Raw genomic sequence first — 27,052 nt, 5'->3', positions numbered from 1 at the left:
TATCAAAAACACTAAAAATAGTATTGTCCCAAAGTTTACTATTTTGACTATAACTTTACTATAATGTTTACGAAACATTACTATTTATGAAAGAAGTATCTTATGCTTATCAAGCCTGCATTTATTTTTCTGTATATATATGTATATGTATATACAGTGGGGAGAACAAGTATTTGAGACACTGCCGATTTTGCAGGTTTTCCCACTTACAAAGCATGTAGAAGTCTGTAATTTTTATCATAGGTACTCTTCAACTGTGAGTGACAGAATCTAAAACAAAAATCCAGAAAATCACATTGTATGATTTTTAAGCAATTCATTTGCATTTTATTGCATGACATAAGTATTTGATACATCAGAAAAGCAGAACTTAATATTTGTTACAGAAACCTTTGTGTGCAATTACAGAGATCATACGTTTCCTGTAGTTCTTGACCAGGTTTGCACACACTGCAGCAGGGATTTTGGCCCACTCCTCCATACAGACCTTCTCCAGATCCTTCAGGTTTCGGGGCTGTCGCTGGGCAATACGGACTTTCAGCTCCCTCCAAAGATTTTCTATTGGGTTCAGGTCTGGAGACTGGCTAGGCCACACCAGGACCACTCCTTAGTTGCCCTGGCTGTGTGTTTCGGGTCGTTGCCATGCTGGAAGACCCAGCCACGACCCATCTTAAATGCTCTTACTGAGGGAAGGAGGTTGTTGGCCAAGATCTCGCGATACATGGCCCCATCCATCCTCCCCTCAATACGGTGCAGTCGTCCTGTCCCCTTTGCAGAAAAGCATCCCCAAAGAATGATGTTTCCACCTCCATGCTTCACGGTTGGGATGGTGTTCTTGGGGTTGTACTCATCCTTCTTCTCCCTCCAAACACGGCGAGTGGAGTTTAGACCTAAAAGCTCTATTTTTGTCTCATCAGACCACATGACCTTCTCCCATTCCTCCTCTGGATCATCCAGATGGTCATTGGCAAACTTCAGACGGGCCTGGACATGCACTGGCTTGAGCAGGGGGACCTTGCGTGCGCTGCAGGATTTTAATCCATGACGGCATAGTGTGTTACTAATGGTTTTCTTTGAGACTGTGGTCCCAGCTCTCTTCAGGTCATTGACCAGGTCCTGCTGTGTAGTTCTGGGCTGATCCCTCACCTTCCTCATGATCATTGATGCCCCACGAGGTGAGATCTTGCATGGTGCCCCAGACCGAGGGAGATTGACCTTCATCTTGAACTTCTTCCATTTTCTAATAATTGTGCCAACAGTTGTTGCCTTCTCACCAAGCTGCTTGCCTATTGTCCTGTAGCCCATCCCAGCCTTGTGCAGGTCTACAATTGTATCCCTGATGTCCTTGCACAGCTCTCTGGTCTTGGCCATTGTGGAGAGGTTGGAGTCTGTTTGACTGAGTGTGTGGACAGGTATCTTTTATACAGGTAACGAGTTCAAACAGGTGCAGTTACAGTTTTTCTCAGTCGCTTTGGTGCATTTCTCACATCACTATTTACATTTGCACAACAGTTAATGCAGTTCTCAAAACAATTAGTACAAACTGCAAAACCTAGTTGATAACCTGCAAAAGCGTGTCACTTGCTCAAAATGGATAGCTCATTCCTCAAAAGCAAGGATTCATGTCAATGAAAGTGTCAGTGTCATCAAGATGAAAAGTCCTGACACCATTGTTTATGAACAAGATAGTCAAATGGCTTTGTGATGTTTTCATTATGACAGTTTACTCTGTAAATGTTTTCCAATGTAAAAAAGTCAGATCTTGGTGACACTAAAAAAATGCTCAAGACAGCACTATATACTATTTGCACAGCCATTTGAAAAATACAGTAAAGTTACACATTACTGTATTTAGTGAGGCAACTGAGTACAAGACACTGAATATGTATGTTTCACATTTTTACTGCATATGCTCTTTGCAATTCTAATTTGTTCACAGCATTGTGCAAACGAAAAAATACACCCTTATTTACAACAAACATAAACTCCCTTTGCGTAGAGCTGTGCACAACTGTAAACAATATTGCAGTACATATTGGAACTGAACATACAACATACATAGTACTGTAATCATTCATGCACATCCAGACGTTCCTCATCAGTGAAAGCTGAGATTCACCTGAGAGAAATTGTTCAATTTAGGAGACATTTTCAGGGGAAAAAAAAGATTTTAAAAAATGTGTAAAATTTGCTTGACAGATTTTGACAACTAGTTCAACATTTTTGTATGTAACGACTCAAGCAATGAAATGAGGACTATTAGTTTTATATGAAATGACTATTCAGCATTCACAAGTATAGTTAATTTTGACTGACATGACATAAGCAAATGATAATGTTATAAAACAGCAGAGAGTTGTATGAAAGCAATTGATGCATGTCCAAAAGCATTTGCAGTTTGTTGGAAGGAATGAGAAACTGCTACTATGATGTGCACAAATGACTAAATGTTGTGGAGGTTGAACTAACTGTTGTGCAAATGTAAATAGTGATGTGAGAAATGCACCAAAGCGACTGAGAAAAACTGTAATACAGGTAATGAGTGGAGAACAGGAGGGCTTCTTAAAGAAAACTAACAGGTCTGTGAGAGCCGGAATTCTTACTGGTTGGTAGGTGATCAAATACTTATGTCATGCAATAAAATGCTAATTAATTATTTAAAAATCATACAATGTGATTTTCTGGATTTTTGAAGAGTACCTATGATAAAAATTACAGACCTCTACATGCTTTATAACTGGGAAAACCTGCAAAATCGGCAGTGTATCAAATACTTGTTCTCCCCACTGTATATATAAATCCTGAAAAAAGTATCACAGGTTACAAAAAATAATACAAATTTTAAGCAGCACAAATGTTTCCAACATTGATAATAACTATCAAATCATAATATTAGAATGATTTCTGAAGGATCATGTGACACTGAAGACTGGAGTAAGGATGCATAAAATTCTGCTATGCATCACAGAAATAATATAGATAAAGTAGTTTAAAGCTTAAAGTTTGATAGATAGATTGATAGATAGACAGATTAGACAGACATACAGATAGAGATAGAGATAGACAGACAGACAGACAGACAGACAGACAGACAGATAGACAGATAGACAGATAGATAGATAGATAGATAGATAGATAGATAGATAGATAGATAGATAGATAGATAGATAGATAGATAGATAGATAGATAGTATCATTAATCAATTAATTATTATTAATTTTTTTCTGGATTTTTAATCAAATAAATGCAGTATTGATGATATATAATATATACTATATGTTAGTAATTTAATTTAATTGCAAAAATTTGATATTTATAAAAATCTAAGGTACTAAAACCTATGTTTCATATACATTTATACAATTTTTTTCACAAGTCTAGAATTAGTTGGTTATGGCATCATAAAAAGGGCTGAGTATAAAGCTTTTATCAGTGCAGCGTCACAAATCTACCAAGTTTTTAAAAGATCTATTATTATTTGTCTGTTTTGTAACATTAACAGGCTTTATGTGTCGTTCGGCATTACAGAGTTCATAAAATCAGTCTAAATCAATCAGTACAATCTCAAAACACACTTGTTCATCTACGTATGTGTTTTGGAAAATGAGAATTGCCTTTCGCTGAAAGATAGACGTCTGTCATCATGTTCTCAAGGCTAATTATTTCATTTGTTCCGTAGGTGTGTTGACTAATGAAAGACAGCTTATGAATAACAGAACCATTTACTGTAGACCAGGCACTGAAAGGTATTCAGATTGGACTGTGTAAATAATTGCAATGATTCGAATTAGGCTCTTAATGAAAGTAACAAGCAACCAATGTTTTTTTTGTTTTTTTTTCCATTATTTATTTGATCATTATCAAAATCTGTGAGTACCTTACATACTACAATACATTGTGTGTCAATAAAAATATATTATCTTTTTTTCCCATTATTCGATAACTGTGCGATAACGATTCAACAATCTGTACAACACAACGCAATCAGCTAACTTACTTCAGTTCCCAGACAAATTAAAACAGAAGACAAAAGGAGTTAATGAGAATTCAAATGAACAGAATGAACACTGGCTTTTTTTTTTTTTTTTGCACTGTGAATGACTAACTGCAAATCATGATGTTCGTTTGATCAAGACTTAAAGTCCGTTCACACTAAGAACGATAACTATAAAGATAACGACAATGATAACTTTATTAGCGTCCACACCAGCAAACGATAGCGGTCTGTTTATTCTGTGCGCGCGCTGCAGTTCTGTCGTCTGTCACTTTAAATGCTCGAGCTCTTTAAAGCCGGATGGATTCTGATTGGATGTCAATGTTTTTATCGTTCATCAGCTGAAATTTTTTTTCAAAAAGTGATCCCAACAATATCGTTTCACTGTGCTGTTACAGTTGTTTTTGTGATGTGGACTCTGCTATTCTTTTATATTTATATATATTTTTTAAACTAACTGTATCATCGTTAAGGCCTATTAACCAAGGACGATAACTATAAAGATGACCATATAGTTCTAAAAATCGTTCTCAGTATTAAAGAATTGCAGGGTTCACACCAAAGCTATAGCTGCTAATGATAACAGCAGAGAAACGGTTGGAATCACTTTCAGAACGATTTTATCCTGCTGATAAACGATAAAAACACTGACAGCCAATCAGAATCCATCCTGCTGTAACAAGCTCGAGCATTTAAAGTGACAGAACTATCTTTATCGTTATCTTTATAGTTTTCATCCTTGGTGTGAACAGGCCTTTATAGTTATCGTCATTGGTGTGAATTGCCCTCAATTGCATTAATGTATGTTCAATTGAATATGGTTTTAGATAGGCCTATGGATTAAAATAGTTTATATAGTCAGAAACCATGCTTAATCTAGTTTGGATGGAACCCACCACTGATTTTTCATTGAGCAGGAGACTTATCCATACAAAAGAGTTTGACATAGCACTGCCTCAACACTTTCAACCCTGTCCTAAAGCTTAAGATAATGTTGCATGCTGGGTTTGTTACACAATAAATGTGAACCAGTTTAAACATATGGAGGCAACTGCATTAAGCGTTTACATACACTTGATAATGATTGCAAAGGCTGCGGCGGTGTTTATAATATGATGTGGTGGTCAGCTAAGCCAGCAGGTAAATGACAACTGTGATGATCGTAAAAAAAAAAAAACCATTGATGTTTTTTTAACCATGTCTTAGATCCAGATCCTCAGGATATGTAGTGTTCATAGCAAATCTGAAACCAAAATGGAGGTAAACTTTACAAAGACATTGGGTAAGTAATCTAAGATAACGTCAATAGTGTTGGTGGATTCATCACAAATACACACATGTGAGTGATCATACTGTGACAAACCCATCTGTGTCCAACATCTGTAAGAGTAGTTACTATGGGAAACATGGGCACCATAGTAATAAGGTGAGGAGTGCACATGCTTGGTGGATGATGTGAAGGAAGAATTTGTAAGTATATATTTGAGTGTGAAGAGGGGCAGTAGTTTTGTAAATAGTGTACAGTGACAGTACAGACAGAATGTATATTGCATTGATTAGTGGTTGAGCCTGTAGTGTCAGTGAAATAGAATCTGCCAGGAAGAATTGGTGGAAGCTCTTAAACTGGTGCCACATAGTTGCCAGGGAATGTTCCAAAAGCTTTGGTCCTTCCAGACGTACCTGACAGGAAAATAAAATAAATGTAATTTAAGCAAGAAAACAGATGGCACAAATAACTACCGCTCTGCTAATGCATAAAAAAAAAAAAAATTCTATTGATTATGAGATGCACCGATGGTGGAAGTTACTGTAACATCACAATCGGCCAATAGAGGGCAGTACAGGGAAAGTCTTTAAAAGATACATATTTCAGTTTTGTTACATGCTGTTTATGAGTAGAACTGTATATTACGCTGTGTTATTATCTGCAACAATTTATATACACTACAATTCAAATGTTTGGGTTCAGATTTTTTGTTGCTGAAAGAAATTAAAACTTTTATTTATCAAGGAAGCGGTAAATTAAACAAAAGTGACAGTAAAGACATTTATAGGGCCCTATTTTAATTATCTAAGCGCATTGTCTAAAGCGTACGGTACAAGTTCACTTAGGGCGTGTCTGAATCCACTTTTGCTAGTTTAACGACGGGGAAAATGGTCGGCACGCCCGGCGCATGATCTAAGAGGGTTGTCCCTATTCTCTTAATGAGTAATGGGTGTGTTTTGGGCTTTACGTGCAATAAACCAATCAGAGTCTCATCTCCCATTCCCTTTAAATGCCAGTTGCGGATTCGCTATTTACATGGCGGAATTTGCAGTGGAAAGACCAAACGCTTCTCCAGAGCGCAAACGGATCTGCTCGTGCGCGAGGTTAAAGCGCAAGCAGACCATCTACGGGACAAGCCGGATTCCACCATATCTTTATGTACACAATAATAATCTTTTACATTGTATTCCTTTTATTTTTTATATTTTGCTAGTTTGTGTGCTGCTGCGTGACACTGTGTGTGTAATAAGCAGAGTGATAAAATAGTAAACTGTATATCAAACTAACCATGTCTCTAACATCTAACCTTACTTCCTTTTTCAGGCCTAACATGATAACACTTTGAAACACAATGTACTAAAACGTTCTGTCCTGTGTTTTTGAATGCTGTATGTTGTGTTGCCATACCCCTTTTACTTTGGTTGTGTGAGTGTATAAATAACACATTTGGGAATTGAAACTAGACAGATGACTAAATTTGAACATTCCCATTAACAATGAAGTAATCATTAAAACAAAGTTTGCTTTACCTAGTAACAAGGGTTTGCATGTGAAGAACCAATCAAATTCATATTCTATAAAAACTGTTGTATTCGAGTTAACTGGTGGAATTCTCAATGGAATTTGTCAGAGATCCTCCGGCCTTACTTCTTCTTGGGGGAGATTCTCTGAGAACTGCTCGAGAGATCCTCCGGCCGTGATTAAAGCATTTAAAGGACATTTGCTTTTGTCTGTTTGTCGATTATTCCTGCGCAGGAAGTAAGCTAGTTATGGGAACAGGTATTAGCACCCAGCCGACGTCGATGTGTAGACGCGCTAGAGTATAGGATTAGACTCAGCCGCCGTCGATGTGTAGACGCGCTAGAGTATAGGATTAGACTCAGCCGACGTCAATGTGTAGACGCGCTAGAGTATAGGATTAGACTCAGCCGACGTCGATGTGTAGACGCGCTAGAGTATAGGATTAGACTCAGCCGCCGTCGATGTGTAGACGCGCTAGAGTATAGGATTAGACTCAGCCGCCGTCAATGTGTAGACGCGCTAGAGTATAGGATTAGACTCAGCCGACGTCGATGTGTAGACGCGCTAGAGTATAGGATTAGACTCAGCCGCCGTCGATGTGTAGACGCACTAGAGTATAGGATTAGACTCAGCCGACGTCAATGTGTAGACGCGCTAGAGTATAGGATTAGACTCAGCCGCCGTCGATGTGTAGACGCGCTAGAGTATAGGATTAGACTCAGCCGCCGTCAATGTGTAGACGCGCTAGAGTATAGGATTAGACTCAGCCGACGTCGATGTGTAGACGCGCTAGAGTATAGGATTAGACTCAGCCGCCGTCGATGTGTAGACGCGCTAGAGTATAGGATTAGACTCAGCCGACGTCGATGTGTAGACGCGCTAGAGTATAGGATTAGACTCAGCCGCCGTCGATGTGTAGACGCGCTAGAGTATAGGATTAGACTCAGCCGACGTCGATGTGTAGACGCGCTAGAGTATAGGATTAGACTCAGCCGACGTCGATGTGTAGACGCGCTAGAGTATAGGATTAGACTCAGCCGACGTCGATGTGTAGACGCGCTAGAGTATAGGATTAGCACCCAGCCGACGTCGATGTGTAGACGCGCTAGAGTATAGGATTAGACTCAGCCGACGTCGATGTGTAGACACGCTAGGGTATAGGATTAGACTCAGCCGACGTCGATGTGTAGACGCGCTAGAGTATAGGATTAGACTCAGCCGACGTCGATGTGTAGACGCGCTAGAGTATAGGATTAGACTCAGCCGATTAGACTCAGCCGACGTCGATGTGTAGACGCGCTAGAGCATAGGATTAGACTCAGCCGACGTCGATGTGTAGACGCGCTAGAGCATAGGATTAGACTCAGCCGACGTCGATGTGTAGACGCGCTAGAGTATAGGATTAGACTCAGCCGACGTCGATGTGTAGACGCGCTAGAGCATAGGATTAGACTCAGCCGACGTCAATGTGTAGACTCGCTAGGGTATAGGATTAGACTCAGCCGCCATCGATGTGTAGACGCGCTAGAGTATAGGATTAGACTCAGCCGACGTCAATGTGTAGACGCGCTAGGGTATAGGGTTGTACTCAGCCGACGTCAATGTGTAGACGCGCTAGGGTATAGGATTAGACTCAGCCGACGTCGATGTGTAGACACGCTAGGGTATAGGATTAGACTCAGCCGACGTCAATGTGTAGACGCGCTAGAGCATAGGATTAGACTCAGCCGACGTCGATGTGTAGACGCGCTAGAGTATAGGATTAGACTCAGCCGACGTCGATGTGTAGACGCGCTAGAGTATAGGATTAGACTCAGCCGACGTCGATGTGTAGACGCGCTAGAGTATAGGATTAGACTCAGCCGACGTCAATGTGTAGACGCGCTAGAGTATAGGATTAGACTCAGCCGCCATCGATGTGTAGACGCGCTAGAGTATAGGATTAGACTCAGCCGACGTCGATGTGTAGACGCACTAGAGTATAGGATTAGACTCAGCCGACGTCGATGTGTAGACGCACTAGAGTATAGGATTAGACTCAGCCGACGTCGATGTGTAGACGCACTAGAGTATAGGATTAGACTCAGCCGACGTCAATGTGTAGACTCGCTAGGGTATAGGATTAGACTCAGCCGCCATCGATGTGTAGACGCGCTAGAGTATAGGATTAGACTCAGCCGACGTCGATGTGTAGACGCACTAGAGTATAGGATTAGACTCAGCCGACGTCAATGTGTAGACTCGCTAGGGTATAGGATTAGACTCAGCCGCCATCGATGTGTAGACGCGCTAGAGTATAGGATTAGACTCAGCCGACGTCAATGTGTAGACGCGCTAGGGTATAGGGTTGTACTCAGCCGACGTCGATGTGTAGACGCGCTAGAGTATAGGATTAGACTCAGCCGACGTCAATGTGTAGACGCGCTAGGGTATAGGATTAGACTCAGCCGACGTCGATGTGTAGACGCGCTAGAGTATAGGATTAGACTCAGCCGACGTCAATGTGTAGACGCGCTAGGGTATAGGATTAGACTCAGCCGACATCAATGTGTAGACGCGCTAGGGTATAGGGTTGTACTCAGCCGACGTCGATGTGTAGACGTGCTAGAGTATAGGATTAGCAGCACCCAGCCGACGTCGATGTGTAGACACGCTAGGGTATAGGGTTGTACTCAGCCGACGTCCATGTGTAGACGCGCTAGAGTATAAATATTATAGGTCCAGGTAGACTTAGGTCAGATGAGATAGGACTTAGTTAGGTTTAGGGAAAAATCTACGACAAGAGTGTACGCACGTTGTATACTGTAGGCGCATATTACTAACGCGCTCTTTAAATAAAAAAAAGATTGCACCATTGACTTTAGACCAGGTCTGTGTTGGTCAGTGGCGCAGTCTATTTCAGTTGCCTCAAAATAGCAATGCGCCAACAATGCGCCTGAACACACCTCGTTTTCAGACCAGCACGCCCATGGGAGCACAAATGGGCACAAATGCATTTGCTATTTAAACAACGTGACGCAGGACGTGAAAATGATAACTACGTCGGGCTGAAACTAGCAAAAAACACTTGCGTCGCGCTTGACGCTGCATTGCGCCAGGTGTGTGATAGGGCCCATAATGTTACAAAAAATATATATTTAAAATACATGCTGTTCTTTTGAACTTTCTATTCATCAAAGAATCCTGAAAAATTGTATCACGGTTCCATGAGCATATTAAGCAGCACAACTGCTCAGCATTGATAATTATAAGAAATGCACCAAATCAGCATATTAGAATGATTTCAGAAGATCATGTGACTTTTAATCAAATAAAAGCTGCTTTAGTGAGCATAAGAGAGTCAGCGAAAACATTACAAAATCTTACTGACCCCAAACTTTTGAACGGTAGTGTTTGTAATAATTCTGGACTGTAAATTCTGACACATATTTAGGCTATATTTATATTCTTCATAATAAAATTCTATAATACTGTATAATATTCTATTATTGCCAATTTCAGATTAAAAAGCACCTACAATTCTCTTCTACTACACAAAAATAATATCAATAGTTGATATTGAAATGCTAGAAATGCATTAGAAAATGCAATAGAAATGCTAGAACTCAATTTAGGCATTGCACTGCAAAATTATAATCAATATATAACTATCAAATATAATTGATCTATAATACAAGTGATAGTTGATATGATACAAATGTATCATGCATCCCTAGAAACTATGATTAGTCTCTTTACCTGTAAAACAGTGGCCTGAATAAGCTGTCAAGTGGAGCAGACTTTATGCTAATAGTGTAAGTCGAGTTTTCTTAAAGGACGATTACCTACAAACCAGCCGTCATCACACTTCTCTATGACCTGAACCAGGTCTCCTTCTCTCAACTCCAGCTCGTCTTTATTCTGGGGGTTATAGTTGTAAACCGCTTTATACCTGAATGCAAAGAGAAAGAGTGAATGAAAAAGAATGATATCAGTACAATATAGCTGGATTTGTGTACAGTTTTTTGCACAAATTTGAAAGAACAGTTCGCCCAGAAATTAACATCCTGTCATTTTTTACTCAGCAAACTATGACTTTCTTTCCCAACGTTGGTGAGTAAATAACAAGGAAATTGACTTAATTCTCCCTTTAATCAATCATAAAATGAATAAATGTAAATCATATATCTACTGTATGTCTGCTTGAATTAGGTCCGAAGTAGTGAATAATGTACTCACAGTTGTTGTGAATGACCCTTGTTCACAGGAGACCGTGATGAGGAGAGAATCTTAACCTGTGCGTTGGGCTGTGGAGACTGTGTTCTGGTCCCATCCTAAAAATGATTGTTAAAATTTAGTTTTGTTTTACTATAAAATATCTGTTTTCTATTTTAATATATTCTAAAAACATATTGATTCCTGTGATAGAAAAGCTGAATTTTCAGCTCTTCAGTGTCACATGATCCTTCCTTCTAATATGCTGATTTGGTGCTTAAGAAACATTTCTTCTTATTATACAGCCTGTAATTGATAATGTTATGCAGCACGCACAGCGATAACGCAGAGTTAACAAACAAAGTCTTTATTCCAAGTAATAAATACGCAGGAGATATCCAGGGAAACACAGGCAAAAACACAAACCACATAAACTGAAACGAGAACCGAGAAGGGACTGAACAAAACAGGCGGCTTACATACAAGACGAACAATACCTGACAGGTAATAACTATATGTAATCATAGAAACAAACGAGGAGATAATCAATAAACTGAATGGAGCAGAGAAACAGAAACTAAAACCAGAATAAAAAAATCCAAACCGTGACAAAGTTTAAAACGTTTAATGACAAAAAGAAGTAGGCTATCCAAAATCTTTTAAAGTCCCGCTGTGGTGAAAATCAAGCTTTTAATGTTGTTTATATGTCTATGTTGTATTTTTAATATGCTTTAAGACAAACCATGTGCAAATTCATAAGTCAACTCCATTGCTGAGTATTTTCTCTTTAAAACTGCAGTGAACTAAAGACAGTCTCAAAACGCGGTTTGAAATCGCTGGTGTTTCTGACGTCACAAACTACATTGTAACCAATCAGGTCAACGTGTGATCGTCAATGAGTGGATCTCTGAGCTGGCGTGAGTGAGTGGAGACGGGGCTAATTTGCATATAATGAGGCAAGGGTGTAGAGTTACATTTAAGCTATTTTAAGGCATGAAGAAATTTTTTTCAAGGAAAAAAACTTTAAATGTGTCATTTGGGTGATCAAAGATGAGTTTTAAGAGGTTTTAAGGTTTAAGAGGTACAATTATTGACTACAGGGGGACTTGCAATCTTACAATCTGCAATGGAAAAATAAGCTCAAATACCCATTTAATGTCAAAGAACTTTACATAAACACAAGTTTATAAATTCTCACAAAATCTATAATTTCCTGTCACTGTTTGGATGTAGTAAAACACCCAGAGATGTAGCAGAACATTTCTGGGACATGATTGCGTTTTATTCTGTCACTGGCCATAATTCTAAACCTTGAGATCAGGATTTGGCATAAAATAATGTCATAGCCTACATGTGAAAATCGGCTGAGAATTGAACAAACAGATGTGACCTGTCTCAGTGGAAGACAGGAATCATGTTTTTGTAATTAAGGGATAATACAAGAGTCCTCCACCTTACAAATTGTTGACGACAGCAAAAATGCTATGAAATGCACATCATATTTTGCAAGAAAGTGTGACATTCTAGAGCAAAGCAGTGAGTGATTGCTGAGAAACACTGTAAATCAACAACCAAACAAACCATTTTGTGACTATTTGCTAGATGTCTGTTCTGTGCGTGCTGAAAAATAAGGGGCATATCTGCTCATGATGGAGAGAAAGTGAGAGAGCGGGATATTTGTGGAAAGAGAGATGGCTGAGATATTACCAAAGAAGACAATGTCAGAGGAATATAATTGGGAAAGGAAGGGTTACGATATTGGAAAAGCTTTCCAGCGCTGGAGCGACATTAGAGAGCAGAAAGGTTGCTTGTTTTTGCTCGATACTAGAGTAACATTGGCTGTTTCTAATTATGTGTTCTCATACTATGTCATCATCAACCATCGAAGTTCAATTCCAATTCTCAAGAACGCAAGTACAGAGGACGCATGAAAGTGCTCGGATGTGTTCTTAATATCAAGGATGCATCGAAGACAGACTTGAGAGAATCGAACCATTAGAAATCCTAGAAGACGCTGCGGGCGGTCGACGTACCTGTAAGCTTTAAACTTCTAGTTCTCATTTAAGAGATTCCCGTTGCAAGCTCGCAAATACGTGACGGCTCGTGAAAGTAAATTTGTCTGTTTGTTTCGCTTAATTTGAATAAAGTGATAACCTGAAGAAAGCCTGCAGTATTTTTATTGGCATAATAAAAAAGAATCTGACGATGCATAGGTTACACACAGACTACTTATTTTCATAAATACACGTGGTAAAATAAAAAAAGATATAAAATTCTATGCAAACAGTGTCTATAGTAATATGAAATGTTTTATTAGGTTATGATGACACTTGTTTGTGATGTTATGTTGTATTTATTGTGCATTAGCTGGGACGGTCAGTTGAGCAGCAAGATCGCAACATCTCAATTCTCACAAAGATGCGTTCTGTGTCCTCGCGTCCTCCCGAGTTTGTTTTTTCAAGGTTGCCTAAGACCAGTATCCAGGAGAACGCAAGTCCGTTCTTTGCTTTCTTGGAATTGAGAAACAGCTATTGGTTATTTTGCTGTGTCACAGAACCAAGTTATGCTTTTGTTGTTGTTGAATATTTGCATGAGATGTCTGATGTTAGTCGTTGCTGGTGTTGCATGGTGTGTTTGTTATTTTGGGCGCGGAGAAATGAAGGGAGGGGTTTGTTTGGGTGTCAATTTCATATATCAACAGTGTTTCTCAGAAAACGCTTACTGCACCTTTAATATTTTTTATTGGATTAATAACTCTTTTTTTTTGGATTTTTTGATGTAACATAAGTGTCTTTACTGACACTTTTGATCAATTTCATGCATACTTGCTGAATAAAATATTAATTTCTTAAAAAATCGTACTGACCCCAAACCTTTGAACGGTTGTGTACCAATGTATTGTATATTGGCCACATTATTTACCACAATACAAAGTATTTACTAAAAAAACATCAGTAACACTTCACAATAAGGTTAATTAGTTAACATTATGTATTCACTAACATGAACTAACAATGAGCAATACATTTGTTACTGTATTAGTTAATCTTCTTAGTTAATAAAAATACAGCATTGTTTGTTCATGTTAGTTCACAGTAAGTGCATTAACTAATGTTAACAAATGAAGAGTTCAGATGCAAAAGCCTCTAAGTGCCATCTGAAATTTTCTTCTAGAATGGTCATTTTTATCAAGCTTGTATACTTAAGTTCAGTAATTTCACTTAAATGGCAATGAAAATTACCTATTAATTGTCATTTAAGTGAAATTACTGAACTTAAATATACAAGCTTGATAAAAATGACCATTCTAGAAGAAAATTTCAGATGGCACTTAGAGGCTTTTGCATCTGAACTCTTCAAATACAACCTTTGATTGTAATAATGTAATAGTAAATGATGAAATTAATATTAACTTAGATTAATAAATGCTGTAGAAGTAATGTTCATTCTTAGTTCATGTTTAACTAAGGTAGTTATCTGTTAACTAATGAAACTTATTGTAAAGTGTTACCAAAACATCTGCTTAATAGCTGATACAGAAGTTCATACATGTAAATATACTGTACAGTATTGTTACTCTGCACAAACCTGTGTGATGTACGAAGGGTGCGCTGGCATTGCGCCGGTGTTCGCTGGCAGTCCCGGGCCCTGCGGAGATGTCAGCACATGATTGGAGGGTGACACAGGTGATCTGGTGTCCTTTTCCAGAGGGTTGTGAGGGTGCAGCAATCCCGTCCAGTTGTTGCTGGGTGGGGTGGATGAAGTGGGGCCAGGCGAGAACAAAAAGTGGTTTGATGGTTTTGGAGAGATGGGCTGTGCATGTGACAGAGGGGAGCGTGATTGGCTGGAGTGTTTGTGAGGTGAAAGCTGGGGTTCGGGGGAGCGTGACAGGGGAGACAGGGGGGAGTGCTGTGGCCGGCCGGGACTGAGGGGCTCTGGGGTAGGAGTGGGAGAAGATGGAAAGTCATCACTGCTTTTAGTGCGGGGCATTTTGTTGACCTGGACGTAGCTGATGGGGAAGATTCCACTTCGGGTGGTTCCAGCGATACGACCCTCCAGCCAGTGATCATCAACACGCCTGACGATTGAGATAATCTCGCCCTGAGACAGAGACACCGAACAGAAGAGAGAAGAAAGCTGTTGAAGCTGTTTGGATGTGAAAAATCATCGCTTATTACACGGTTCTTTGGAATTCTTGACTCTGATTGGTCATTTGCAGGGTTCTGTGGTTGGATATTTGTGTATAATGGTGAAACTGTATAATTTACTATGATTGACTATAATTGTTCCAAGCAACCATTTTCTCTACATAGCTGTGCTAGTTACGGCTGGAAGTCGATCACAAAGACTTGATTTACATGTCTGAACATGACATGATTAAGATTCATTACCCAGTTACCAAACTTAAGCCTTAAAGCAGTGGTTCTCAGCCTTCTTGACTCCAAGGCTCCCCAAGCTGTTCATGATTTACTGGAAAGGGATTTTAATATTTAAATTTGATTGATGTTTTATATGTATTAGGCTAATAATCAGGCTATTTCATATATTCAGTTTTTCAAGACAGAGGGAATCCTGGTTCTTCAAAGAAAAAACACTGGTTGATGGTGTTAATTAAAGAAAAAAATGTTATATTTTTAATGTTCATTTTGTCATCTTGAGGTCACCTTCGAATGTTGCTGAGACCCCTAGTGGGCCCTGGACCACTGTTTGACCCTCTGGTGCTTTTCGGTCATTTTTGACCAAATTGTTTGTATAGGTTTTGGCATTTGCTATGTGAACACACAAAAAAAATCACGGACATGATTCAAAAAGGTTAAATGGTCCTGAAAAAAAAAAATAGTCACACCTACTCCTTACAGTCAAAAATGCCCACATTGGAAAAGAATGGGGGACGAATTTCATCTAGTGAAAACTTTGGGTACTGCGCCCAACAAAATCTTACTGAAAGCTAATTTTTTTGAGTTATTAAACTTTTTTCACCAGCAATAATTTGTCAAGTGTCGTCTTTAAAAAGAGATCAAACTCAAGTCTGTGCTCTAAAGCGTTCAAGATTTACGACAGTTTAAGTTGGAAATACAATTTTCAGGACTATGCTCAAAAAGTGAATAAATAGATTATAAATACAGCGTAAATATAATTTAGTACCACAAAATCCCCTAAAAATACAAAATATTAAAATACAAAATATTATCGATTCTGTCATTTTTGACTGACACGTGAAGAGCACCAGAGGGTTAAGAACCACTGCCTTAAAGGGATATTCACTGTAATGAAAATTGTCACCATTTACTCACCCTCATGTCTCCAAACCTGTACGGGCAGGGCGAACTATCCCTTTAACATCTAGCAATGGGGATTTTGATTCATTACAGTGATTCAAGTTGATTACATTTGTTTCAAATACAGATTTGTTCATGATTGAAATGGTAGCTACACACTTATTATTACTTGAGTGATCAACACAACTTGTGAAATAAGAGGTAAGTGAACACAAGAGCATGATTAAAGGCAATGAAAGGTCACAAACTGTTTATACATTTCAAACCAGCTGCAAATGGTATTAATAAGGTTTCCACGGCTCATTTAAGAACCGAGAAAATTAGTCTGTAGTAAAATATCTTATGATAATGAACTGTACATGATAAATTAGTTGTAGTGTATGGAAGAGTGTGTGATAATGTATGTATGGCACCTTTCTGAAGGACAGTTCCACAGGCAGGTCGGCATTGAAGTTGAACAGGGCAACAGCCTCTCCATACTCCAACACCTGGATGGTAGGAGACTTTATTGGAGTGGGCTTCTCCGTTGGAGGAATAATCTGGAAAGAAAAGATAGGAAGGGATGTTAAATGACAAAAGACGACGAGACGCAGTGTTTCATTTGCATACTCATGGACATTGATTTGACTGCACTGACACTAACGAAAGTGAAGTAAACTTGAACTGAATCGAGCTGGATGATGACATCACTGTTTTCTACAGAGCTGCTTTATAGCTGAATTGAACTCATTTCATTAGTGATGAAGTTTACTCAGTTATTGAACTGAAGAATCAATACTGAACTGACTTCATCTGAAAAATGACACTATTGTCTTTTTTGAGCTGCTTTACATCGATCATTATTTTCCTGTTTATCCCATGTAAAGCTGGTTTGAAATAATCTGTACTGTATAAAGCACTATATAAATAAAGGTGACTTGACTTGACTTGACAAACCTCCACATAGCTGGTGGGAAAGATTCCCACTCTCCCATGATGCTCTCCTTCATACCAGTTGGCATCCACCTGTCGGTGAATGTACACAACATCACCTTTTTGTATGGTCAGCTCCCTATGGATGACAGGTCAGAGACAATAATAATGGATTAGGGAAGATAGGCTGTGTGATTATAAAAGTGGATTAAATTAATAACACTGAATAACAAATCAGAGAACTTTGTTTAATTTAATTTAATTTATTTATTAACTTTCTTTCTTTTTTTATGAGACTTCCCCCAACCTTCTACCGTATCCAGTTCTGAAAATAATTATGAATAATGAAATCTGTGTTGTGTCTTTTGTTTCTACTTACTTTGGTGACTGTGCTTGGAAACTAAATTTGGCTCGGGCTGCTTTCATCTGTGTAGAAAAAAAAAACAGCCATTCTTTCTCAAAGTCTGTGTCAAAAATGTACTTTCCATCCAAACTTCAAGGAAAAAGTTCAAATGCTGTACCTTTCTCTCTTCTTTCTTAGGTGGGAAATCCATGTCTGAGGATGTACGACCTGTAGAGGGAAGAGAAGAACAGATATCAGCCCATATATAATAGCAGAATTGTGTCTATTATCCATGTTTGTTTGCAATTATTGGATGCTTCTTCAACTTTAAGCACTTTTACATCCCAGGGTGAAGAATGTAGTGATCATGTGAAGTATTTGCAGCTGATATGCACCCTGGATGAGCACTTTTGAGCTCCACAACAGACTTACAACTAACAGTCAAAGCGCAATTAATTCACGAAAGTGCGAACTCAGAGGAAGATCATGAGGGCTTAGGGTTCCATTTGGGACAGGGCCTTATTTTTAATCAAAATTAAGGTTTTTTTTGCTCAATACCATTTCAGTGGGCCTCCAGCTCTGCGCACGTTAATGTGTTTAGAGTGGCAGACTCTTTCTGCATTAATCTCCAGGAAAAACAACTGGAAAAATCTAATCTGCAATCAAGACCTCCATCCTGCTCCTTGTTACACATTTCCTGTCCTGATGAATAGTGATTGACTTCATTTGTTTTCCTCATTTCACAGAAACGTGTTTACTTTGTATTAATTGTGCAAATTGTGCCTTGGGGAATGAGAGGAGAGGAGAAGATTGGCAAGAAGTTCAAGGAAATAGGAAATAGAGGACAGGAGGGGATAGGAAGATGACTGTATCTTACCATCAGCATGCATGAAGCTTGCTGTTGTGCCCTGCTTTACAGCTGAGCAGGGGATTATGGGATAGCTGGAAAAGAAAAACAAAATTATCATGTGACACATCTATACCATTTAAATGAAGAAGACTGAAGTCAAAAACAGTGAGGTGAAAGTTCACATCTAATACACTGACATCATTCCTTAAAAACAATTATTAGTTATTAGTATGTAAGAAAAATAACAAGATCTATGTCACGTCCCAGATGTTTTGCCTGGACAGCAGAGATTAAACGGAGATCAGTTAGAGACTGTTCTAGAGTCTCCTCATGTTTTTCTCCCAAAGAAAGAAACCAATAATCTCAGGACTGACTTCAGATGAAATGTCAACAATGTCTCAAAATATGCAACAACTTGAACTCCAACATTTGTCATCAAAACTCTCAAGACCAAACAATTTAAGCTATTCACGCTCATTTTACAGCACTATATTCAACAACTTCATATTTATTCCTATTTTAAATGAATAAATGGAGACAACACTGATACACAAATGAACAACACAGATCTCAGTCTCCTGAGCTTTGTAAAAAAACCTTCCTCTGAGTTACATAGGAGACTCGAGGAAGACAGGAAGAATTCCATAAAACACAACAGATGGTCTGTCTCAGCTATGAGGACCCAGAATTATGGGAATATTTATGAATATGTGACAGACCTGAGAGATTTAACTAATGGTAGAGGTTTCTGCAGCTCTAAACATCTTAAAATATAATACGGTGCAAGATAACACTGTATATATAAAATATCTCTTGAATTAAGTTGTTTTTATCCCATGTATCCCAAATAGTTTTACTCATTTTAAGCATAAACATCATACTTTTCCTCAAGTAAATGTGCCTTTTTTTTTTCTCATGTGGGGATGAATGTTTGACAATGAACTGTATAATGTGTTATATAAAAAAAATGATGTTGATGAAATGGCAGCATAACAAATTTTTGAACCCAACAACCAGTTAACAGGTTTTCAGCCCCAGGGTTGATAATCATTCCAGAAAGAGGGAAGCTGTAAAACTGTCCTCACTCTGTATCCTTTTTGTAGCATTTATGGCATTTTGAGGGTGGGGGGGTAGTCAGCAGGGGGCTGAAGGGGGCAGAAAACATCAACATGCCACAGAAAAACAGAGGGAGAACTCAAGAATGTGTCAGATCCAGTGAGATATGGGCCCCTGGCGAGCAAATACTGAACCTTAAGGTGTCAGAATGGGCATGAACATCTGAAGTATAGGCCTGGAGGGAGCTAACTTTGCCTTTTATAGCTCTGCTGTGTCAAAGCACATAAAGAGGGGGATAACTGCTTGTGGAGCAGCGATGAGGGCAGAAAAACTGTGTCTAATACAGTTTAAGAACCAATACTGTACCACTTTATTAACAGGATGAACATGTGAGTAAAGACTGAGACATCCTCAATTTTAATGCCACACACACTTAGACACTCTCACAAATACACAAACACATGAACAGGCACACAAAGAGCTCAGCATGGGGTCGGGTATGTGGGCCGACGGCCAAAGAGTCAACAATTAACCAATCAGACGAGGAGACAGGCCGGGCATGTCATATGACCTTAATAAGAGAGTGAAAACAACAGGGAAATCTGCTGCATTTGTCACACTGTATTATAATTAATTAGACAGACGCATTATCTAATATTATTTCTACAAAACATTCCAAAGACAAAACTGGCCTAATTCTGGCCTTGTCAAAAGATTAAACTACTTCATTCCACCTGTTCACATAATATTGTAATATAATGGTACATATAAGACAGATACAGAGAAATTATGATGCAGGATAATTATATTATATTATATTATATTATATTATATTATATTATATTATATTATATTATATTATATTATATTATATTATATTATATTATATTATATTATATTATAGACTTCAAGCATTACTTATATTTCCATGACTTAAAAGCCATTTATGGCTATATAACATATATAAAACTATACTATTACTATAGATTAAGACTATCTCCTAAGAGTGAATTTTCTATTAAAAACAATTTTTAAAAAAAAGTTTATTTATGAGGTTTTGTTATATTTTGTTGACTTTTCTGACCAGATTTTCCCCAAAGTATAATTAAGTAAACTCAGAGACTTACCTGTTTTCTTGTCTGTTCTCTTCTGTCCTTGTGGCTGCTGTGTTGGCTTTAGCTCCCTGAAAATAGAAATCACTATTTCATTCACCTCTAAAACACATGAACTCTCCTAAAGACACAGTTCAACAGGAGTATTTGGGAGTAGCTCGAAAGCAATCTCAAGAGGCGGTGACCATTCCTGAACAGAGAGCTGCACTGCTCCCCTGGGTCCTATACTCCATATATTTAGGTTGCAATTGTAAATTAGAGGTCTGGGTTCGGGTTAATATTTCATAAATAGTTTCAGGTTCGGGTTTGTGACTAAAGAAAAACTCTATCTGTCTGTCTATCTATCTATCAATTTATATATGTGTGTGTGTGTGTGTGTATATAGATAAATAGATATATTTATTTGTGACTGCTGAGGGGGCCACTGTGTCTTGATGAAACTGTGTTTGTTTACATGTATTTGTTTACTTATAAATGTATTTGTATTTGTTTATAAAATACAGCATCTTATAAAAAGCTATTTGCAGTGAGAAACGGACTTCGGGTTCAAGCTCAAAATGTAACCGTACCGGTCCGGTCGGGTGGGGATAAACGCTCTCGGGCAAGGGCCGGATTCGAGTTTCAGTTTAAAGCCCGTGCAGACCTCTATTGTAAATCTGAATCAGATGGAACTGGTGATGTGAGGTCATCAGCTAAGATTTCCACAGTTTGTAATTCACAAGCACATGGGGAATCATAAAGCCTTAAACAATTAAAGGTGCAGAATTCGTTGAGCCAAAAGCTCCTTTTAGATTAAAGGAACTGTTCAAATTTTAGCGAATAGTCTGTTTTCACATAAAATCTATGGATTTATATTTTGTTATTTTTGAAGCTGTAACTGATTCAGTGTTGTTTAATTTTTATTGTATGATACAGAGAACTTATGTCTATTAATATTGTCTAATATATGTTTTTGTTTGTTTTTTCTGTATTTTTATTAGTGCTGGGCAACAATTAATCGCATCCAAAATAAAAGTTTGTGTTTACATAGTATATGTGTGTGTACTGTGTATAATTATTATGCATGTATATATTTAAGAAATATATACTGTGTATATATTTATACATAATGTATATTATATATAAATATAAATATTTTATATATAAATAACACATTTTTCTTAAATATATACATGCATGTGTACAAGTACACAGTAATACACAGTACACACACATATATTATGTAAACACAAACTTTTATTTTGGATGCTATTAATCGTTGCCCAGCACTAATTTTGTGTGGAAAGAAATTAAGGACAGTAATGACAGAATTTTCCTTTTTGGGTGAACTGTCTCTTTAAGAATCACAGAAAGAGAGTCATGGCAAGAAAAGGATCAAATAAACACGGCTGGGATTTAAAGAGCAGACATTGTGCAGGCTGGCGTGATTCAAAGGCAAGATCAGCGGTGGGCGGCTGCAGACTTTGTCTGTTCAGCATGACAGGAAGTGATAGAGAGGATCAGCATGCACAGCTGTCAGAGTAGGGCCTATCCAGCGACCTGAAGCACGCTGGCAGGAAGGTAACAGCAGTGGCCAGAAACACAGAAAAAGCCTTTGACTTTTTTTTTTTTTTGGCACAACAAGTACGAGCTTAAGACTAATACCTTGTCTGAAGGGTGCAGGAATTTGTAAGAAATCGGTGAGGTCATAATGGATGACTAAAGTCTGACTAGAAGTCCAAAAGATTTAAAAACCATTTAGAGCGATTGATACAGCACGCCAAATACAACTTCTCAAATGATCTCCATGTCTTATCTAACAGCAGTGTCTGTTTTTCTTTGACGCTCACTCTCTAAACCTTTGAGGAAAGTATTTGTTTTGTATTGAAATGAACAGGCCACAAACCACAAGAAGTTGAACTGAAATTTAAATTGGAATGACAGGAAAATTGTTTGGCTGCACTTTTTTGAATTATATATATATATATATAAATGCGTAGAATGGAGAGTCAGTACCTCACCCCTGCCTCGCCGCTGCTGCTGCTTCTGTGACAGTTTCCTCTCCAGACCACGAATGTCTGAGTCCAGCTCGGCCTCAAAGCGGTTCAGCTCCGACACCAGTGTCGCCTGGACAACAGCATGACAACCAGTTCACACACAGCATATGCATTTTTATGTAAAACTATTGGTGTGGTATTTATATTTTATGTAAAACTATTGGTGTAACACACAAATCTAAATGTAATCTGAGACTTCATGCGATTTCATGGTAATTGAACTTTGACAGTGTAAAAATCACAAGGTATTTGGCGATAAAGAGCGTCTCCGGTATTTGCAGAAGAGAATGGCAGAAAAGAAATAGCCTTCATTTATTCAGATTATGCTGAGTACACAGGAATAGTCCGACAGCATGAACATATTTTCTTCAGAATAAAGACTTATCCAGATCATGGACCTTTAATCAGAAAATGATGGGCATGTTTGTATATTGTAACAAATGTACCTCTAAAAATGACCATTTATTTGTAATAGATTCATTATTAATATAATAATAACAGAAAGCGAGATGTGTTCAGATTGATGTCTGATGTAGAAGTGCAGACACTCACCTCTATAGATGGAGATCTGGGTTGAGGTTTAACCGGGGTTTGATATAAAGGCAGTTGTGACGCAGACCTCAGAGACTAAAAACAAATCAAATAACAACTGAGACTACAACATCATGTAATTAAGGCACATTTAGACACATTTAATTGTTAACTAAAGAGCAGAATTGAATGGCAGCTAACAACCTTACTTAAGCCAAGTCAGGCATCCAGAACACCATAAGACATGATAAGTAATGCATCTTTCAAATATGTTAAAGTCCCCCATCCCCCTTAAACCGAATATTTGATCACCAAAATGACATATATATAAAATTAAAAAATCCTTGAAAATAGCTTGAATGTAACTCTACACCCTTGCCTCATTTAGTATGCGGTTCAATGGATATGCAAATTAGCCCCGCCTCCACTCACTCACACCAGCTCAGAGATCCACTCGTTTACCACAACACCTTGACGTGATTGGTTAACAAGGTAGTTTGTGACGTCAGAAACACCAGCGATTTCAAACCTGTCTTTGGTTCACTGCAGTTTTAAGGAGAAAATACTCAGCAATGGTGTTGACTTATGAATTGCACATGGTTTGTCTTAAAGCATATTAAAAACACAACATAGACATTTAAACATGGTTGGATTTTCAACACAGGGGGACTTTAACAAAGCAAAGCTGTCTTTAGTAAATGAGATGATAGCTGTCACATTAAGGCAAATGAGGGAAAATGAAAAGAAGAAACAGCACTTGGTGCTTTTAAATCACACAAGCGGTTAACAGGTTTAATACGAATCACAAGACAGCCCTCCTTCACACAGCTCCACAACTGGAGATGAAACAATAGATTCTTTTATTCTCTTATTCACACAAAGCCAGACATAAAGTCAGTCATAAACAATCAGGAGTCCTGACAAACATCTTAATCTGAGAATTTCTGGAGAATTTAATAATCCCAATTCTCTCATGGCCCCTGAATGACACCACTTTATAGGCCTCTGTGAGAAGTCTTGAGAGTGAATGTAATCAAGACTGAAGTCACCAGATATCTAAAATGTACACTACTACAGTACACTACTAAAAAGGTCATTTGTATACAGTAACAAATTACTATGTAACCGGCTATAGTGTTATATTGTCCTGAGATTAAAAAGGAGTTATATATTGTACATTTATAACTAGCATTCAAATAAAATATTTGAATGCTACTGATCCACAATCTGAATTCTGACTTGTGATGCAGCCTGAATCATAAACGCACTGTGTTCATTCATTGGGAGAAGATAGAGAAGTTCCTGCAGAGGCGACAGAGAAGAACTAGTTTCACTGTCGCCCCTGGCTTGCTTAGTTGGGGACACTCAATGTACGGGACATGTTAATGTCTTTTATTTATTCCACAAGTTTTGACGCGCATCTTCTTGTCTTGTATTCACACTCGAAATCCATATAGTTCCTTTATCACTGTTTATTCTTCCAAGTCAATAAAAAAATCACATTTCTTATATACAGCATAATCCTCTTGCGCAGCAATGTCTTCTCAACAACTTATTTGTAGAGATACTATACTTGTGAGGCAATTTATGCTTATAAATGGTCAAAAGCTTTGTATTCTCCCACTGTGCGTATGCACTTATTGCATGTGCGTCAAACTTTTTTACATGCGCTACCAAATAGATGTCACTGAACAAATATAAACCAAATAAATATATTCAACAGTAAATGACTAATTAACAAAAACAATTATTATATCAAATTTACGCAATCGAAATATGAAAATATAAATTTTGAAATATGAAATATGATACATATTCAATATTCAACAATTTTATTGATTTGACTGCACTGACACTATTGGATGAGAACTGAACTGAGCTGAACGATGACATCACTGTTTTTCTGCAGAACTGCTTTATAGATGAAATGACCTCATTTAATAATTGATGATATTTACAACAGAAAGGAATCAACACTAACTGACTTCAGCTGAACAATGACACTATTTTCTTTTAGACCGAAATGAACTCTGTTTGCATCATTGAATCATTTTCCTGTTGTCACTGTAAAGCTGCTTTGAAACAATCTGTATTGAATAAAGTGCTATATAAATAAAGGTGCCTTGACCTCATTTATTGTGTTTATGCATTTTGAGGAATATATAAAAAATCTCTATATATTTGTGCAAGGGGAACACATGGATAGCACTGTTATAGAAATCCAGTGCTTTATGCATTAAGCACTTAATTGTGTGATTCTGCTCATTATCATCAGGTGTCTTCAATAATCAAACAATCATCACTCAATTAATCACTTAAGTACCTAATTAACTCTAACACTGCTTCGGGGTTACTTTAACACCCACAACACTGGTATTTTGGCACTGATGTGTGAATGGAACAAAATTACCTGTAACAAGACGGAAGGCTTGTGTGAACAGCGTATGTATTTACCGGGAAAGTAATTCTGGTCATTTTTACGGTAATATACCAGGATTGCTTCTTGAGAAGGGCAATTGATACAGTATGATTGTCAGTGCCGCCAAACAGAACGTGTTAACATGACGCCGGTGTATGTGCGGAATGTGCGTGTGTGTGTGCGTGTTCAGTCCGTGCATAGTCACAGGCTTACCCTGTGACAGTCTTTTTTAATGCTTATGGGGAAGCTGTCATCATCTCCTCACCCAGATTCTGCCCAGCAAAACAGTCACAACTACTGTACTTTCACCAGCACCTTCTCGCCCTTTTTCCCACTTCTAGTGTTCAGTCAAACCCACTCACAAATACCAATGGACAGTGACAAAAAGGCATTCAACAGACACAATAATGCTTTGGACGAACTGGCAAACTAAAAAAAATCAGGATACTTTTTCCTAGATTCCTCATTATAAGACACAGACCCCACCAGTCTTTTTGCACGTTTAAATGACAATATTTCTTGTTAAACTGCATTAATGCTCAGGTGATGGTGGATGACAGCTGTCTCTTACCTTGTTACGATCTTCTACCGCTTCTCCCCTTCCAGGCTCAAAGTCAAAAATACTCTTTGGTTCTGGATGCTTCCCTGTATCGCCCAGATCAGCCCTGTAACAAAACCCCATACACACACACACACACACACACACACACAATCATTGTTGGTTCTTGCAGCAACAGATTCTAACCTGCCCAGTGTCTCTGTAACTTCTCTATCTCTCTCTCTATCTCTCTCTCTCTCTCTCTCTCTCACCAGTCAGGCAGGGCTCCGTGAGGGGTGAGAGTGAAGGGGTCTGAGCGCCTGTCCTGCTGGGCAGAATCTGGGGGAGTCGATGATGACGACAGCTTCCCTGCAGGCATTAAAAAAAATGCATATCAATGAGAGCTTATAGATGTTTCACACTTTTATTCAATTTGAGAATACTGTCTTTATCCGAATACATCAAACAGAACGCTTTAACATTTTCATTATACACAAATAACTGTAAAACACTGCAGAACAATTCAGGCTTCGGTCTGGCTGAGTTACAGAATACAGAGCCCAGGAAATAAGGATAATGTTTTCATATAAAATATAGCTATTTTGCTACTTACTTTCTCTCCAGTCAAGCTCAGGCTCTACAGGAGTAAAAACATACAAAATTAAATTATTAGTATTATATTATATTAAATTTGAAATTAAATAGTAAAGGCTAATTTTTCCTATTTCTACATTTAAGTTAGTGTTGCTGTCTTTTAACACTCAAAGTTAATCTTTACAAAACACTAATGATTTAATAATATCAAAGTAATCTTTAGGTTTAAACTTATTTTACATGTATTTAGACAAAATAGTATAGAATTGTATACACTACTGTTAAAAACATTGGGATTTTTTGGGTACACTTTATTTAAGGTGGTATGTAATTAAGTAATAATATTAATTAGTTACTATAGGTTTGGTTTAATGTTAGTTGTATTTAATTATGCATAATTTACTG

At 38.0% G+C, this 27,052-nt stretch overlaps 1 protein-coding gene across 5 annotated transcripts in view; it reads right to left on the bottom strand.

Annotated features, from left to right (window-relative positions):
- Window positions 1-3,844: 3,844 nt before the first annotated feature.
- Window positions 3,845-27,052, bottom strand: part of sorbs3 (sorbin and SH3 domain containing 3) — a 65,436-nt gene continuing 42,228 nt past the window's right edge. For all 5 annotated transcript variants that reach the window (XM_084388446.1, XM_084388445.1, XM_084388443.1 and 2 more), the window contains 15 exons: window positions 26,667-26,690; window positions 26,326-26,422; window positions 26,087-26,180; window positions 23,118-23,192; window positions 22,525-22,635; window positions 20,545-20,600; window positions 18,389-18,453; window positions 17,690-17,739; window positions 17,548-17,594; window positions 17,193-17,307; window positions 16,670-16,795; window positions 14,566-15,078; window positions 11,002-11,096; window positions 10,608-10,714; window positions 3,845-5,675 (listed from right to left, as the gene is read on the bottom strand). In XM_084388446.1, coding sequence (XP_084244572.1) covers window positions 5,614-5,675; window positions 10,608-10,714; window positions 11,002-11,096; window positions 14,566-15,078; window positions 16,670-16,795; window positions 17,193-17,307; window positions 17,548-17,594; window positions 17,690-17,739; window positions 18,389-18,453; window positions 20,545-20,600; window positions 22,525-22,635; window positions 23,118-23,192; window positions 26,087-26,180; window positions 26,326-26,422; window positions 26,667-26,690 — 1,637 coding nt within the window. In that variant the 3' untranslated portion in view covers window positions 3,845-5,613. The remainder of the gene's footprint in view (window positions 5,676-10,607; window positions 10,715-11,001; window positions 11,097-14,565; window positions 15,079-16,669; window positions 16,796-17,192; window positions 17,308-17,547; window positions 17,595-17,689; window positions 17,740-18,388; window positions 18,454-20,544; window positions 20,601-22,524; window positions 22,636-23,117; window positions 23,193-26,086; window positions 26,181-26,325; window positions 26,423-26,666; window positions 26,691-27,052) is intronic.

This window comes from Rutilus rutilus, assembly GCF_951802725.1.
Source record: "Rutilus rutilus genome assembly, chromosome: 19".
Taxonomy (NCBI): domain Eukaryota; kingdom Metazoa; phylum Chordata; class Actinopteri; order Cypriniformes; family Leuciscidae; genus Rutilus; species Rutilus rutilus.
This window is presented reverse-complemented; position numbering and strand designations above follow the sequence as displayed.